General features: G+C 39.7%; 1 protein-coding gene and 1 non-coding gene across 17 annotated transcripts in view; one reads left to right on the forward strand and one right to left on the reverse strand.

Moving 5' to 3' along the window:
• UNC13B (unc-13 homolog B) overlaps window positions 1-16,514 on the forward strand; it is a 219,051-nt gene that overhangs the window by 102,218 nt on the left and 100,319 nt on the right. For 11 of the 16 annotated variants that reach the window (XM_037036045.1, XM_037036051.1, XM_037036049.1 and 8 more), the window contains exons 8-9: window positions 9,804-9,839; window positions 13,844-14,084. In XM_037036045.1, coding sequence (XP_036891940.1) covers window positions 9,804-9,839; window positions 13,844-14,084 — 277 coding nt within the window. The remainder of the gene's footprint in view (window positions 1-9,803; window positions 9,840-13,843; window positions 14,085-16,514) is intronic. The other 5 variants (XM_037036048.1, XM_037036061.1, XM_037036056.1 and 2 more) reach the window with 1 other exon arrangement.
• Window positions 14,977-15,165, reverse strand: LOC118979896 (U2 spliceosomal RNA). The gene has a single exon (XR_005065002.1). It is a non-coding gene; the product is annotated as a U2 spliceosomal RNA (small nuclear RNA).

Raw genomic sequence — 16,514 nt, forward strand, 5'->3', positions numbered from 1 at the left:
CAGTGTTGTTTTCACTACTCTGTAGAACTTTAACACATGTTGACAATTCCCTCTTTGAAACCTTGTTTTTCCTGACTTCAGGGACCAGACTGCCATCTTTTCTTCCGTTCTGTCCTCAAAGGCACCTTTATGGAATCTTTCTTTTTCTTATTTTAATGTCAGATTTATTTTTTCTTTTTTTATAATGTATTTTATTGATTATGTCATTATAGTTGTCCCCTTTTCCCTCCTTCATTCCCCTCCACCCTGCACACCCCCTCCCACCCCACCCTCCCTTTAGTTCATGTCTATGTGTCATAAGTTCTTTAGCTTCTACATCTTCCACACTATTCTTATCCTCCCCCTATTTTCTCCCCACTGTCTATGCTACTTATTCTCTGTACCTTCTCCCCTTCTCTCCTCCTCCCACTCCCCTATTGCTAACCCTCCATGTGATCTCCATTTCTGTGGCTCTGTTCCTGATCTAGCTGTCCCCTTTTTTGCTTTTGTTTTAAGTGTCTTTGTTAATAACTGTGTTTCTTGTCCTTTCACTGTTCATATTTTTTATCTTCTTTTCTTTAGATAAGTTCCTTTAACATTTCACATAATAAGGGCTTGGTGATGATGAACTCATTAAACTTGACCTTATCTGAGAAGCACTTTATCTGCCCTTCCATTCTAAATGAAAGCTTTGCTGGATAAAGCAATCTTGGCTATAGGTCTTTGGATTTCATGACTTGGAACACTTCTTTCCAGCCCCTTCTTGCCTGGAAGGTCTCTTTTGAGAAATCCACTGACAGTCTGATGGGTACTCCTTTGTAGGTGACTGTCCCCTTATCCCTTGATGCTTCTAGGATTCTCTCCTTCATTTTAATCTTGGCTAATGTAATTATGATGTGTCTTTGTGTGTTCCTTCTCGGGTCCAACTTCTTTGGGACTCTCTGAGCTTCCTGGATTTCCTAGAAGTCTATTTCCTTTGTCAGACTGGGGAAGTTCTCCTTTATTATTTGTTCAAATAAGTTTTCCACTTGTTGCTGTTCCTGTTTTCCTTCTGGCACTTCTATAATCCGGATGTTGGAATGTTTAAAGATATCCTGGAGGTTCTTAAGCCTCTCCTCATTTTTTGAATTCTTGTTTCTTCATTCTTTTCTGTTTGGTTGTTTCTTTTTTCCCTTTGGTCCACTCCATTGATCTGAGTCCCAGTTTTCTTTCCATCACTGTTGGTTCCTGTGCATTGTCCTTCATTTCACTTAGTGTAGCCTTCATTTTTTCTCCTAATTTGTGAATAAAGTCAACCAATTCTGTGAGCATCCTGATCACCAGTGGTTTGAACTCTGCATCTTACAGGTTGGCTATCTCTTGGCTGCTTAAAAGTATTGGCTCGGGGGCTTTGATTTGTTCTGTTGGAGCCATAATATTTTTGTCTTGTCGCACCTGTTACATATGAGGGGTGGAGCCTTAGGTGTTCACCAGGGCGGGACAACCCAGTCTCTGGGTTGTGATGCTGTCTGTGGGGGTGGGATCAGAAAGGGAACAATGGTGCTTGCCCCTTGCTCTCTCTCAGATTTCAGTCCCCTTTGCTGCTTCCCACAAGCAAATTGAGCCCTTCTGATGCTGGTTCCCAGGTGGGTGGGCTTATGTACCTTCTAGGACCCTGTGGGTCTCTCCAATGAATTTTTCTGTGAGGCTAGCAGTCTCTCTGAGCACCTTTTTAATTGGTGCTTTTAGGTTTTATTTCCCAGCTTTGGGGCCCTGGGTTGCGTGGTCTGTCTCGTTGCCCATTTTTGCCCAGTTTATCTGCATGTGAATGTGTGACCATGGTCAGCCCCATGCTGCCTGCACTCCCAGGTCTGGCAGCCACTGCCTTTTCCTGCTGCGACCCCTCTCCACCAGCCGCCGACTCTGCCCCTCTTACTAGTCTGGTTGAATGGTTGTTGGACTTTCGTACAGTTCAATTTTCTGTCCTTTCTGGTTGTGTTTTTGCTTCTAAATCTTTGTTGTCCTTAATTTTGGTTGTGCGAGGAGGCAGAGTATTTCCACCTATGCCTCCATCTTGGCTGGGTAAAGTCAGATTTATTAAGGTATAATTTACAGATAGTAAAATTCTCCTTTTTAGTGTACAGTCTTATGAGCTTTTAAAAAGATTTTATTTGCAAGGGGAATGATGAGGGAAAAATGGAGACAATTGTATTTGAACAATAAAAAATAAAATTTATTTCGTGGAAAAAATAAAAATTAAAAAAAATTTAAAGATTTTATTTTTAGAGAGAGGGGAGGGGAGGGAGAAAGAGACGGAGAAAAATATTGATGTTGAGAGAAACATCAGTTGGTTGCCTCTTGCACATACCCAACCAGGGATCTGGCCTGCAATCCAGGCATAGGCCCTGACCAGGAATTGAACCAGTGACCTTTCAGTTTGTGGGACAACACCCAAACTACTGAGCCACACCAGTCATAGCCAGTCCTGCGAGTTTTAACAAACACATACAGTCATGTAACCACAACCATACTCAAGATATAGAACAGTTCTATCAATCCTAAAAGTTCTCTATGTCACTTTACAGTTAGCCTCTCCCACTCCTGGCCCATGAAAACCACTAATCTATATTATGTCCCTCTAGTATTGTCTTTTTCAGAAAGTCATATAAATGAAATTCTGTATTATATAGGTTTTTGAGTATAGCTTATTTCACTTATAATAATGCATTTGAGATTCATCTGTGTGCATCAGTAGTTCATTCCCTTTTATTCCTGAGTAGTACTTTACTGCATGGCTATACAACAGTTTGTTTTGTCTATTTACCATTTGGAGGATACTTACATTTTCAATTTTCAGTGAATATGAATTCAACAATTACAAACATTCTTTATAGGATTTTGTGTGAACATGTTTTTATTTTTCTTCTGTAAATGTATAGAAGGGGGACTGCTAGGTTGTATAGCGTGTGTATAACTTTATAAGAAATACCCAGATTGTTTTCCTGAGTGGCTTACCACTCTCCCTTCTTGCCAACAATGTCTGAGATTTCCAATTGCTCCATAGCCTTATCAACACTTTGTATTGTCAGTTTTTTGTGTTATTTCTATTTCTGTCTGCTTTATAAATGTGGCTGTTCCTTAACTTCTCCCTCTCCTTCTGTTTATATAGCTTTCCCCCCCTTTATCCTGCCTCATTATTTTTATTTATTTACATTTTAATTTTTACCCATTTCTTTATATAGTTGTTGACCTACTTTGTGCTGAGCATTGTTTAGACACTGAGAATACAGCAATGAATAAAATGGAAAAATCCCCCTCCTCATGGGAGCTTGTATTCTGAAAACTTCCAAGTCTTATGCTCCACATGGTTTTCCTCAGCTCCACACCCATGTAGTCATCTGTCTACCAGACTTATTCTTTTGAATGTCTAATAAATACTTCAAAGTGAATATATCTAATAATTAATTTGTCCTCTTCCTCAACCTACCCCTCTTTTGTATTTCTCTTCTTAATGAATGCCATTTTATCTACCCTTTAGCTCAAGCTAAAAAAATTAAGGCAATATGGACTTCCGTCAATATGGAGGCATAGGTAGATACACTTTGCCTCCTCACACAATGGAAAGAAGGACAACAAGACATTTAAAAACAAAAAATAACCAGAACTGCCAGAAAATCTAATTGTGTAGAAGTCCAATAACCAAGGAGTTAAAGAAGAAATATTCATCCAGACTAGTAGAGGGGGCTGAGAGGATGCATAGCAAGGTGGTGGCTGGAGGACCGGGGCAGGTGAGGTGGTGGCTGGCAGACTAGGTGGTCTCATATGTGTGTGCAGATAAACTAGGAGGAGCAACTGGGGAGCCAGACAGACTGCACAACCCAGGGTTCCGGCATGGGAAAATAAAGCCTCAAAACCTCTGGATGTAAAAACCTGTGAGGGTTGCAGTGGCAGGGGAAACTCTCAGCCTCACAGGAGAGTTCATTGGAAAGACTCACAGGGTCCTAGAACGTACACAAAACCACCCACCCTGGAATCAGCACTAGAAGGGACCAATTCACTTGTGAGTAGTAGAGGAAGTGACTGAAAGGCAGCCAAGAACCAAGCAAGTGGCATTGTTCCCTCTTCAACCCCTTTTGCACATATAGCGCCATAACATAACGACATGGGTTGCCGTGCCCTGGCGAATACCTAAGGCTCAGCCCCTTACTAAACATAGTATAGTAAGGCATACTGATACAAAAAAATATGGCCCAATTTAAAGAACAGATCAAAACTCCAAAAATAAAACTAACAGATGAGGAGATAACCAACTTATCAGATGCAGCATTCAAAACAGTGGTAATCAGGATGCTCACAGAAATGGTTGAGTGTGATCGCAAAACAGAGGAAGAAGTAAAGGCTATGCAAAGTGAGATAAAGAACTATATACAGGGAAGCAACAGTGAAAGGAAGGAAACTGGGACTCAATGGTTTGGAGCAGAAGGAAAAAATAAACATTTAACCAGAACAGAATGAAGAAACAGGAATTCATATAAAATGAGAAGTGGCTTAGGAACCTCCAGGACAACTTTAAATGTTCCAATATCTGAATCATAAGGGTGCCAGAAGAGGAAGAGCAACAAATTGAAAAGGTATTTAAAAAAAATAGTGAAGGAGAACTTCCCCAGTCTGGCAAAGGAAATAGACTTCCAGGAAGTCCAGGAAGCTCAGAGTCCCAAAGAAGTTGGACACAAGGAAGCACACACCAAGGCACATTATAATTATATAATCCAATATTAAAGATAAGAAGAGAATCTCAAAAGTAGCAAGAGAAAAGGAGACAGTTACCTATAAAGGAGTTCCTATAAGTCTATAAGTTTATTTCTCAAACCTTATAAGCAAGAAGGGACAGGAAAGAAGTATTCAGGGACTTCCGCCAAGATGGAGGCATAGGTGGAAACACTGTGCCTTCTACCGCAACCAAGTTTGAATACAACAAAGGTTTGGAGAACAAAGATACAGCCAAAGAACAGAAAATTGAATTATAAGGAAGTCCGACAACAATGAACCCGTTCAACCGGGATGGTAAGAGGGGCAGAGCCAGCGGTGGAGCAGGGTCGGGCAGGAAAGATACCCCAACCTAGGCACGCAGGCAGCCCGGACCCAGTCAGGGTGTGGGGCAGACTGACCGCGGTCGCACATTATCACACAGTGAGACGGACCACGCAGGCCCCAGGGGGCGAACCCAGTGGTGGAGGGCTGACGGCGGTAGCACAAGTGCAGTGGGACGAAATGTGCGGGCCCTGGTGACGGTGGCAGCTTTGGCACCTGCGGCGGCAGTGTTGGGAGGCGGCAGACAGGACTGCCATTGCTCCTCTTTGACCCCGCCCCCACATACAGCGTCACAACCCAGTGACTGAGTTGCCCTGCTCTGGTGAACACCTAGGGCTCCGATCCTGCTATGTAACAGGCATGAACAGCCCAAAAGATGGTACAAGAAGAACTCAAAGCCCCAAAGCCCATAACTCTAAGCAACCAGGAGATTGCCAGCCTCTCAGATGCACAGTTCAAAACACTGGTCATCAGGATGCTCACAGAACTGGTTGATTATAGTCACAAATTAGAGGAACATATGAAGGCTAAACTAATTGAAATGAAGGGAGATGCACAGGAAACCAATAGTGATGGAAAGAAAACTGGGACTCAAATCAATGGAATGGACCAGAAGGAAGAACAAAACATCCCACCAGAAAGGAATGAAGAAATGAGAATTCAAAAAAATGAGGAGAGGCTTAGGAACCTCCAGGACATCTTTAAACGTTCCAACATCCGGATTATAGGGGTACCAGAAGGGGGAAAGAAACAGCCACGAGTGGAAAACGTATTTGAACAAATAATAAAGGAGAACTTCCCCAGTCTGGCAAAGGAAATAGACTTCCAGGAAATCCAGGAAGCTCAGAGAGTGCCAAAGAAGTTGGACCCAAGAAGGAACACACCAAGGCACATCATAATTACATTAGCCAAGACCAAAATGAAGGAGAGAATCCTAGAAGCATCAAGGGATAAGGGGACAGTCACCTACAAAGGAGTACCCATCAGACTGTCAGCGGATTTCTCAAAAGAGACCTTACAGGCAAGAAGGGGCTGGAAAGAAGTATTCCAAGTCATGAAATCCAAAGACCTACAGCCAAGATTGCTTTATCCAGCAAAACTTTCATTTAGAATGGAAGGACAGATAAAGTGCTTCTCAGATAAGGTCAAGTTTAATGAGTTCATCATCACCAAGTCCTTATTATATGAAATGCTAAAAGGACTTATATAAGAAAAAGAAGATGGAAAATATGAACAGTGAAAGGACAGCAAACTCAGTTATTAACAACCACACCTAAAACAAAAGCAAACCAAGAAGACACCTAGATCAGGAGTGGAACCATAGAAATGAAGAACACATGGAGGGTTAGCAATAGGGGAGTGGGAGGAGGAGAAGGGGGGGAAGGTACAGAAAATAGCATAGACAGTAGGTAGAAAATAGATAGGGGGGAGGGCAAGAATAGTAGGGGAAATATAGAATCTAAAGAACTCAAAACACATGGTTATAAACTAAGGGGGGGAGAATGGTGGGGGAGGGAGTGTGTGCGGGGAAGAGAATGAAAGGGGGGAATAGAACAACTGTAATGGTAAAATCAATAAAATATATATAAAATAAAATTTTAAAAACGTATTCAAAGTCATGAAAAGCAAAAACCTACATCCAAGATTACTCTATCCAGCAAAGCTATCATTTAGAATGGGAGGGCAGATAAAGTGCTTCCCAGATAAGGTCAAGTTAACGGAGTTCATCATCACCACGCCCTTATTATATAAAATGTTAAAGGGACTTATCTAAGAAAAAGAAGATGATCAAAACTATGAACAGCCAAATGACAACAAACTCACAATTATCAACAACTGAACCTAAAAAAAGAAAAACGAGAATAAAATAAACAACTATAACAGGAACAAAATTACAAAAATGAAGATCATATGGAGGGTTATAGGCAGAGACGAGGAGGGGAAAGAATGGGGGAAAAGATACAGGGAATAAGAAGCATAAATGGTAGGTACAAAATATACAGGGTGCTGTTAAGAATAGTATAGGAAATGGAGAAGCCAATGAACTGATATGTATGACCCATAGATGTGAACTAAGTTGGGGGAATGCTGGTGGGAGTGGGGATGCACAGCAGAGGGAAATAAAGGGAAGAAAGCAATGGGACAATTCTAATAGCATAATCAATAAAATATATTTCTAAAAAACTTAGGCAATATTATATAGTCTTTATTCTCACTTCCTACATTCAAAGCCTTGTTAAACTGTAGTGATTTTACCTTCAAAATATCTCAGGAATGTATCCACTTCACTCACTCTGCTACTTCCCTAGTTCAAGCCATCATCAGGTCAGTGCAGCCTCCTTACCAGCTTCCCTGACACCAGTCTCCAGTCCCCCTACCCTACCAACTCCTGGCCACTCTGTACCACTGTCCTTCTAGAATGACAAATCTGATCCTGTTGTTCCCCTTCTTAAAAACTATGTTAGCTTTATATTACCCTCCAGATAATTCCAAATACCTAAGATTACTAAATTGCTTAACATTACTTAGACCTGTTTTGATCTGGTTCTTTTATAACCCTGAAGCTTCTCATTCAGATATGCTAGAATTATTTTCAGTTCACTAAACGTGACTTTGCATGTATAATTTCATTTCCCTGGAACATTTCCCCCCTTCCCTTTCTTGGTACTTGTGCCTAGCAAAACCTAACTGTCTTCATTAATATTTCTATTGGCTAGTGAACTGTTTCAGTGTATTTTTGGTGTGGAGAAGGAAACTTCCTTCATTAACCTGAAATTATTTCTCTTACAGTGTTAAGTGACTGAGGTGACAAAGGGGAACTGATTGATCACAGAGCATAACTATTGTTATTTTCATGTTTTAGGGATGAATCCCATAGATAGAGTCAGATCATATGTGATTTACTCACGCTATAAACATTTATTGAATAGCTACTATGCATGAGAAACTGCTATGCAGAGCTATGGAACATTCAGAGATGAGGCAGAGTCTTGCAAGGAGAGGCTTCTGTGGTCCCCAAGTTTCAACTGAGAAACAGCATTGTCACTTGCCTGAAGCAATCTAGGTTGAAAGACATAATCTGAAGTTCTATGTGGTTATTTTTCAGTTTTCTTTTAAAAAGAAATGAAGTAATTACCCATAGCCGTTGCTATGGCAACTGTGCTATGGCCTGGGAGAATTCTCTGCTAAACCTCCTCTCCATCCATGGTTAGAAAGTTAAATAAATTATTAAAATTAAAAAATGGCACAGTGAGGACACATGGACAGTAATGGGGTGGGGGTGGGGGCTGAATGGAGGTGGGGAGGGCTGGGCGGTTGGGCTGGGGTGGGGGGAAATGCAGAAAATTGTACTTGAACAATTAAGAAATGTGAAAAAAATAATAAATGGCTCAGTAAACCAATGTGTCCTTTCTGAGAAGACATAGGTGGTAGGAGGAAGAAGGTAAGTACATAGGAATAAAACTGACTTCTCAGCATATGGTTAAATTTAACAGCCCATGACTAGTAGTCCCATATCCCCATTGAAAGTTAGCTCAGGTAGTGACGTTAGCCTGTGTTGGCATCATTTGACGCTTCCAGAATTTTGAGACTTAAGGCAAGCGTTCAAGGGAACCATACTCTCAGAACTCTGAGGGAACCATACTCTCAGAACTCTGAGGGTTCTAACCCAGACATTGGCGACCTCTCTGCAGACAACAAGGCTGCCATGGTGTGCTGATCTTCCCACCACCCATTTATTGGGCACCTGTAAGGCAAGCAAAAATCTGGCAACATAACAAAACTAATTTTTCTCTTATAATCCTTACAGTAAGCAGTGAGATTCATGCTATCATTATTCTCATATTAGAAATAGGAAACATCTCTACCTCTTGCAAGATTATATATCCAGTACAGGGCAGGGCCAGAAGAATTTAGCTTTGACTTCAATACCCAGAGGAAGCCAAATTTTTCATTGTTTGTTAGGATAAAGTCCTATTTGTTAGTGATTTCTTTGTCATTTTTGTTGCCTCAAATTCAGTTTGAGTTTAGGATAGGGTTTGCAGTTAATTAATTTTGAACCTTTTATTTTGAAAAATGAGTAGAAAATATTTTATTCTGTCCTTCAGAGCTTCTGGTCTTAATAGATTTTATTAAAAATGTATGGGTAATTGAGAAAAAATGGCCATCTCTGTGCAACCAGCAGCTACAGTGTTTTACTACTTATTCAAAAAAGAGAAAGTAAGACCATTCACTGGCCTTCTAGGTTTCAGTAGAGAGCAGCAAAATTGGCCACCATCGCTTCCAGACAGGGGACTCACTCCCCCACTGTATCAGTGCTGGGATTTTCATGGTGTACTGTGGTAGGCTCAGGTTTAATGAACTGAGAGACAAGGAAGGGTTTTGTGGAGGCAGGTTGTATTTTTTTTCTCATTTTGAGTAAAGAAGGGCATATTAGCTTCTAAATGATGTTCTAGGCAAGGAAGAAGTTTCAAAGAGTACAGAAGCAGTGGGTTTTTTTTTGTTGTTTTTGGTTGTTGTTATTCTCTTTATAGTGACTAGCACAGTGCAAAGGTACTTTATATGTAGATTTGTATTATGCTTGGTAGTAGGCAGGTGCTCTCTACATGTTATGTAAAATTAATGGAATACAAGTAGGATAGGCTCAAATAAGGTAAGGTATATAATAGTTGGTGGGATGGGGAAGTGATCTTTGAATTCTTCCTAAAGTTGTCTCTATCACTCTTTTTCTTTTCTACCACTTGCGGTGTTCTTAGGTCACTGGACTTATTTGGGCTGGGGAGAGCAGCAGAGTACGTAAGAATGTGAATTCCTTATAATTTTCTTGATCTTACCCTTTAACATATTCTCTCTGAACTATGAAGCTGGATATTCATGCATATAAGCATATACAATTTCGTCCCCTTCCCCTCCCCTCTTTAAATCTCAGTAGATAGTTATCTGCAATGAAATGTTACATCCTTTCAGGCTGGTTTCTTGAAGACTGTGTGTGTATGATAGTAATACATTTCAATCAAAAGTCCCAGTTGTAGTCCTGATTAGGATCTCCTGACTTTTCTTTCCCAGGGACAAGTAGTACCCTCAGCCCCCAGTGTAGGAAACCCTTTCCATTGGTTTGGTTCCTTTGCTTTAGTCACTAAGGAGTGCAGTGACTAAGAGGAGGTGTTTCATTCTGGGAAAAGTCATTGGTTTTGTGTGTTGAACAAGAACCCGAGGACTTTCCTTAAAGCAACTCAGGTAGGCTGGAGGCCAGCTTTGTTTAAGAGCTTGGAGAGTGGGTAGCCAGGTCTTTCCAGCAAGATATATAGCCCTAGGCTGACATTACTGGCTGTATTTTCCAGCTGGCAAGGGGGTTTGGTTGAGTCCCACTGATTCGGTGTCCAGTAGGTCCTAAGAGGGTCCAAGTTTTGTCCTGTCACTGGAATTTCTCATGGAGTATGTATTTTCTGTGATTTGAATGCTGAATATTTTCACTAGGGAACTGCTCAAATGCAGCCTAAGAGAGCTCAGATAACTTAAAGTTTTAACCAATTGACAAAGGAGAGGGGGGTAAGGGAGGAACTGGATGAAAGAAGGTGAAGAACATGTGTGCATGAACATGTGTGCATGACCCATAGATACAGACAACAGTGTGGTGATGGCCAGAAGGAAGGGGGAACAAGGGTGGACAAAGTGGGGGGGGGGACATCTGTAATAGTGTAAACAATAAAAATAAAGTAAAAAAAAATCAAAGCAAACAAACAAAAAGGAAAAAATACCTAAGCTCTAAAAGAAAAGTTTGAATTCTTTTTCCTTTTTTCTCTGGTAAAGTTCTGTCTGTACTCTGGATTTGGAGACAGGGACTCAGTCCAGGCCACCGCAGATGGGAGATCCTCCTTGTCCAGTATCTCATTCATGTTTGTTCAAGTGCCTCCTCGGTGCCTGTGCCCATATTTGCCCCAGGTTAAATTCTTTCCCCAGTTTACTTTTACAGGTTTATTTTCTATCATTCCCATTCATATTCTTTTTTTCTCTTTCTCTCTCATCTCATTTCACTTCCATATGTTTCCTTCCTCCCTCCTGTTTCCTCCTACTTTTCATATTCTCTTTTCTTCTACTTCCAAGCTTTTCTTTCCATAGACACTTGGTTTCTTAATATTTGTACTTTATTTCTTTAGTGTAGAAATACTATTAGCCTTTAGGAAAATTTTGGGATATTCTTCCCCTTAGCCTAGCAAAATTAAAAAGCAAAGCATCATTTAGAAGTAATAGGTCAGATGCAGTAATAAGCTAAAGAAGGTCCCATCCACGCAGTTTCTGGCTCTGGATCGTGGATTTCTACCTCTGGCTGAGCTACCCTCGCCTGGCCTCATAATCAGTAGGATTGTGTATCACTGCTCTCTCTTTGGGGACTCAGTCTTGGTTTTATGGGTTATGTGCTAATATTTCTCCTGCCTAAATTTAAGTAGACTTTTTGTTTTGTCTCCTTTGTTGCATCTCCCACCTTATCTGTATGCATGAATAATACAGTACTGAATTTTTCCACACTTACTGTTTCTGTGGGTTCAGGGAGAATAAAATCTGAAAGGCATACTGGTTTTCATCCCTTGAGCCTTTCTAGTCTTTGGAACAACAGATGCATCAGGGGTTAAAACCAATGCCTCCAAAGTCTTTCTCCTAATGTGTGATCAGAATGTTTTGTAAGCAGAATGCTTTGCATCCCCTAGTTTTTGACTAATCTTATTCCCGCCCATTTTGAAGGTTAGTCACTCTCTCATACTTATATTTTCCCTGGGGTTCTGATCACGATCTTCTTCTTTTACGTTCACATGTTTTCTTGAGCTCAAGTGGGAAAAGCTTACCCTTGCATCCTGCTGTATCCACAGTGTTGTCTGGGATCCAATGTTCAAATTTTCTTGCTTGCGTGTAAAACCCATATGTTTGTACTCCCTGTCTATTTTGGTGGAGTTATATACTAGGTTGTATAACGTAGAAGCCAAAAGGTTATTCTCCTGCTACCTTCTTTTTGTCCCCAACTTTTATCATTACTGTCTGGATTCCGCACCCCCACCCCTAGTTTATTAACTTTTTTCTATTTCTGAGGAATGGATGCAGGTTCTTATCTCCTTCATGAGAAATTGTAAGAGCCTAATCTTACCATCTTCCAAGAGGCTTCCATTTCCCACACTACTACCAAGGGGGGTTTTGAAAAATTACTAATATGAGGAGTCCATCATTTGCTAAATATATGCAAATTTTGGGATGATACATGTTTTTTTTCCTCATTGTGAGCCAAATGGGAACTTGGCAAGAAAGGACATATGGGAATTTGTTAATTAGACACATATGGGGATAGTGTCAGAAATGGCTTCCCTGTAAAATAATCTATTGCATTGTCCAAAAAATTTGTTGAGCTTTTTCCATACAGTGGCTTTGGTAGTGCTTAGTTGTCTTTAACTTTGTTCAAAACAATTTTATTAGATTGTATTGTGACAGCTGTCATATCAGCATGCATTTTAAAAAAACTTATCAAAATTGGTGAATTTTTTGTGTAGCTATTTTAATATTGAAGATGGAAGAAGATACACAACATTTTAGGCATATTATGTTTTATGTTTTCAAGAAAGATAAAAACACAACTGAAAAGCAAAAAAAAATTGTGCAGTATATGGAGAAGGTGCTGTGACTGATTGAATGCATCAAAAGTAGTTTGCGAAGTTTCTTAGTACTACGCAATTATTTGGACATTTTGGCCAAATAATCTTTTGCTGTGGGGCTGTCTCATGGATTAGAAGATGTTTAGCAGCACCCCTGGCCTCTACCCACTAGAAGCTACTAGAGGGAGATAGCCAACATACTCAAAATATCCATATCAGTATAGTTATTGGTGAAAATGAAAAACATGTGTTTTATTTTATGGAAAAGACTTAATAGACTTTTTGGCCAGCCCAATATAAAGCACTATTAGGTTGAGCTTCCTTTCCAAGCAGTGTTGTACATTTTCACTTTTGCTTGGAGGAGGTTGTCTAACTGTGTTCATCATTTAGTTCTGGCCTGAAAAACAAAAGTACTTCTATGAAACTGTAGTCACTGCTGTTAGATAAACTTGGCTGCGTTGTTAGCACGATCCCACTGGCAGTGCCTGTGTTTTCCTCTTCTCCTTTAGCCCATGCTTTCAAAAGGAATTCCGAACCCCGAGTGTGAGTGCTTGATGGGAATTGTTTAAAAAACCCAATGCTGCAGCAAGACAGTAAAACTGCTGTCCTTCTCAGCTGCCTCTGGAGCTTTTGGCTGACTTTTAAGCCTTGGCTTTGACCTTCTTGATATACTGGACCAGCTTCTGATGTTGGACCTGTCTGTTTGGTTCAGCTATGTATTTTAAAGTCTGAAATCACCAAGTCAATTTTAAACAAAATTTTCTTTTTTTTAAGGTATGGAAAAGCTGTTTTTTCCCCTTTGCTCTCTTTTAATGATAGCAGAGACCAGAATCTATTTTTGACATTTAAAAGCAGGTTTTCATTATGGGTATTATAGTTAGAAAAGTATAATTCAAAAGAATTCTGCATTGTGAAAATGCAAGTTGGAACTTCTTCAAGAATCAGCACTAAAATTAAACCAAGTGTTCTATCTCTTTTGATAAGGAGGGAGACTTGTGGGCACTGAGACAGTTCTGCACATGGCTTGGAAGTCACTGGACTCATGTGCAGTTCAGCTTGCTCTTGTTCTCAAGGCTTGTGGTTCTCCAAGTTAGAAGTAGAAAAATTCCAAAGAACTACATAAAGCCAGGGTGCTTTGATTGACTGTGCTTGTTCCACAGCTTTTGAAGATCCTGATAGTGCCGTGGATGACCGAGATAGTGACTACCGCAGTGAGACCAGCAACAGCATCCCACCGCCGTACCATTCGACCTCGCAGCCCAACGCTTCTATGCACCAGTTTCCTGTGCCTGTGCGATTGCCACAACAGCTGCTACTTCACGGCAGTTGCCGGGACTCTTGCATTGACTCTGTGCAAAGTTATGATTATGACCTCGATTACCCAGAGCGGCGGGCTCTCAGGTGGGTATTGGAAATGAAGCACTTTCTTTTCCTAGTGCACAACAGATCCCAGGATACAGCCAACATTGCAGGTCTGGGCACTTGAACTGGAGGCAGTAGTGGACGTGGTAGTGGACGTGCAGCAGCAGGACAATGGGACAGGCCAGGCTACAGGCATTTTGTGAGATTCTCACTCTTTTCTTTCTCTTTTCCACACACTCACATTTTTGTATTTCCATCAGTAATATTTTTATGACTAATGACTCTCAGCTGGTGACAGCATGCCCACTGGGGCGGGTGGCTGAAAAAAGCCTGTTTGTGTCTCTGCCCAGCCCAGAGATTTTGATTCACCCTTCACCACAATCAAAAAAGGGAAATCACAGATGTTAAATGTTTTGATTACCCTTTGGATTTAGCCAATGTTCATGGTGCATTACATTTGATATTCCTGGTTGTGTAGTCTCCTATAATCTAACGAAATGTCCTTACTTTTCTTTTTTGGTCTTTTAAAACACTACATTTTTTTGAAGAATTCAGGCTAGTTTTGAGAATGTCCCTTAATTTTGTTTTCAGTTGCTTCTTCATGTATAGAATCATATTATACATTTTTGGCAAAAACACTATGTGCATGTTTGCTTCACATAAGATTACTTTGTCTCATTGTTGATGTTTAGTTTGTTCTCTTGGTTTAGAAATCTGTGTATACCAGATATTTCCAATGTAAAGTTACCTTTCCCCTTTGTAATGAAGTATATCTGGGGTGATACCTGAGATTGTGTAAATATTCTGTTTCCCCAACAACCTTTAACTCATTGACTTTAGCAGCCACTGATGATCCTTGCCTGAACCAGTTATTTCATTGGTTGGAGCTGAGTTTTTATTTATTTTTAAAATATTTTATTTCTTTATTTTCTTGGTATGCCATTCCCAGAAGTACTGCAATACTGGGCCCATGCATGGAGTGGATGGAGCAGCCTCCTATTCCATCTCCCAGCTCCAAAAATCCATTTAATATAATATCCTCGGATAGAGGATGTATCAAGTGTTAAAATGATAAGAACAGATACTACACTTGATTTTTGTCAGAAGGCCAAGAAGCAATGGATTTTAGTTTTTAAAAAAAAACAGGACATTCACTATACCTTAGGATGATCTCATTTTTTTTGCCCACCTTACCAAATTGGTGAATATTTATCCTGAGACTCAGATGGTGGTCTACCTGCTAGACATCATTCTGTCTCAGTTTACTATCATTACTGAATATACTTTCAATGAGATTTTTTTATATATCAACCATCATATAGAATTCTCACTCTAAAATCTGATTCTAAAAAGAAATGTGCCAGAAGTCCTGCCAAAGTTGGTCCCTACTCCTTAGGGACCATTTAATAAATTAAATATTTGCATATGTTATTTATTTGATTGTAGTTATTTATATTTTCCCACTGTAAGAGCAAAAACATAATAGAAAAAAAATTTGGCCCTCCTTCCCTTTGGTATTTGCAAGCACTAAGTGCAGGCCAGTAGTAATAATGGCACATCAACTTAAGTGACTACGTACTCTGCTGGACAACTGTGATTACTTAATCATGACCCTATTATAATTTCATTTATTTCCTGTGCTAGTGCTATAATAATAACACTTTGAGGAGCATTAGTGATGTATTTTAAGTTGCAAATTAAAAAAAACTTTAAAAAATTAATCCCATATAAAGTTGACTAAAAAGTCAATAATTTACTATCTTTAGCAGAGGAGAAGTTCATGTGATTTTTAAAGTAAACTTTTATTATATACATTTTAACTTAAATGTTTGAAGTGATTTCTGCTTTAAAAAGTTTTGAAGAAATTGTATCACTCACATTGATTTTTAAACTTTTGTATTGCTATAAATACCAAGTTCTTGGAAATAGTCTGAGTTCTTAAGTTTTTTAAGAGGAACATTTAAAATCCTCGAGGGAACAAACGTGTCTGCAGTACCTTCCAGTAAATTAGAAGTGTAAAAATAAATAGCTCCGTTCAATGTAGCCATGGCTATCTATTGATTTTAAGCTGTAACTATAAAGACCTCTCCAAGGTTGGAATTAGTTTAGTTTGAGTTTCCGAGGAGACTGGAGATTAAGGAAACTGCATGTAAAAAAATTGGTAAAGTTGATTTCCTCACTCTATGAAATGGTCTTTTGCCTAACGAGTAATGGGAAATACATGTAAATTATGTAAAATTACAGAATTTGAGGTTTGACAGTAGAATTGGACTTTGTTAGATAATATATAGCCAAAGTATTTCTAGTGTTAAGAGGTGTCAAAAGACCATCAGTCTCACTCTTAAAGATTTTTAGTGACTAAGTTACCACTTTGATCTAGTTTCTGTTTCTTGAATAAACACCATTGGATATGAGATCTAAAAAAGAAAACACTGAGCTGACAAGCTTCTAGTCTGCAGGCCTTTTCTA

The sequence above is a fragment of the Sturnira hondurensis genome, unplaced genomic scaffold (genome assembly GCF_014824575.4).
Source record: "Sturnira hondurensis isolate 20B ecotype Veracruz unplaced genomic scaffold, ASM1482457v3 Scaffold0022566, whole genome shotgun sequence".
Classification (NCBI taxonomy): Eukaryota; Metazoa; Chordata; class Mammalia; order Chiroptera; family Phyllostomidae; genus Sturnira; species Sturnira hondurensis.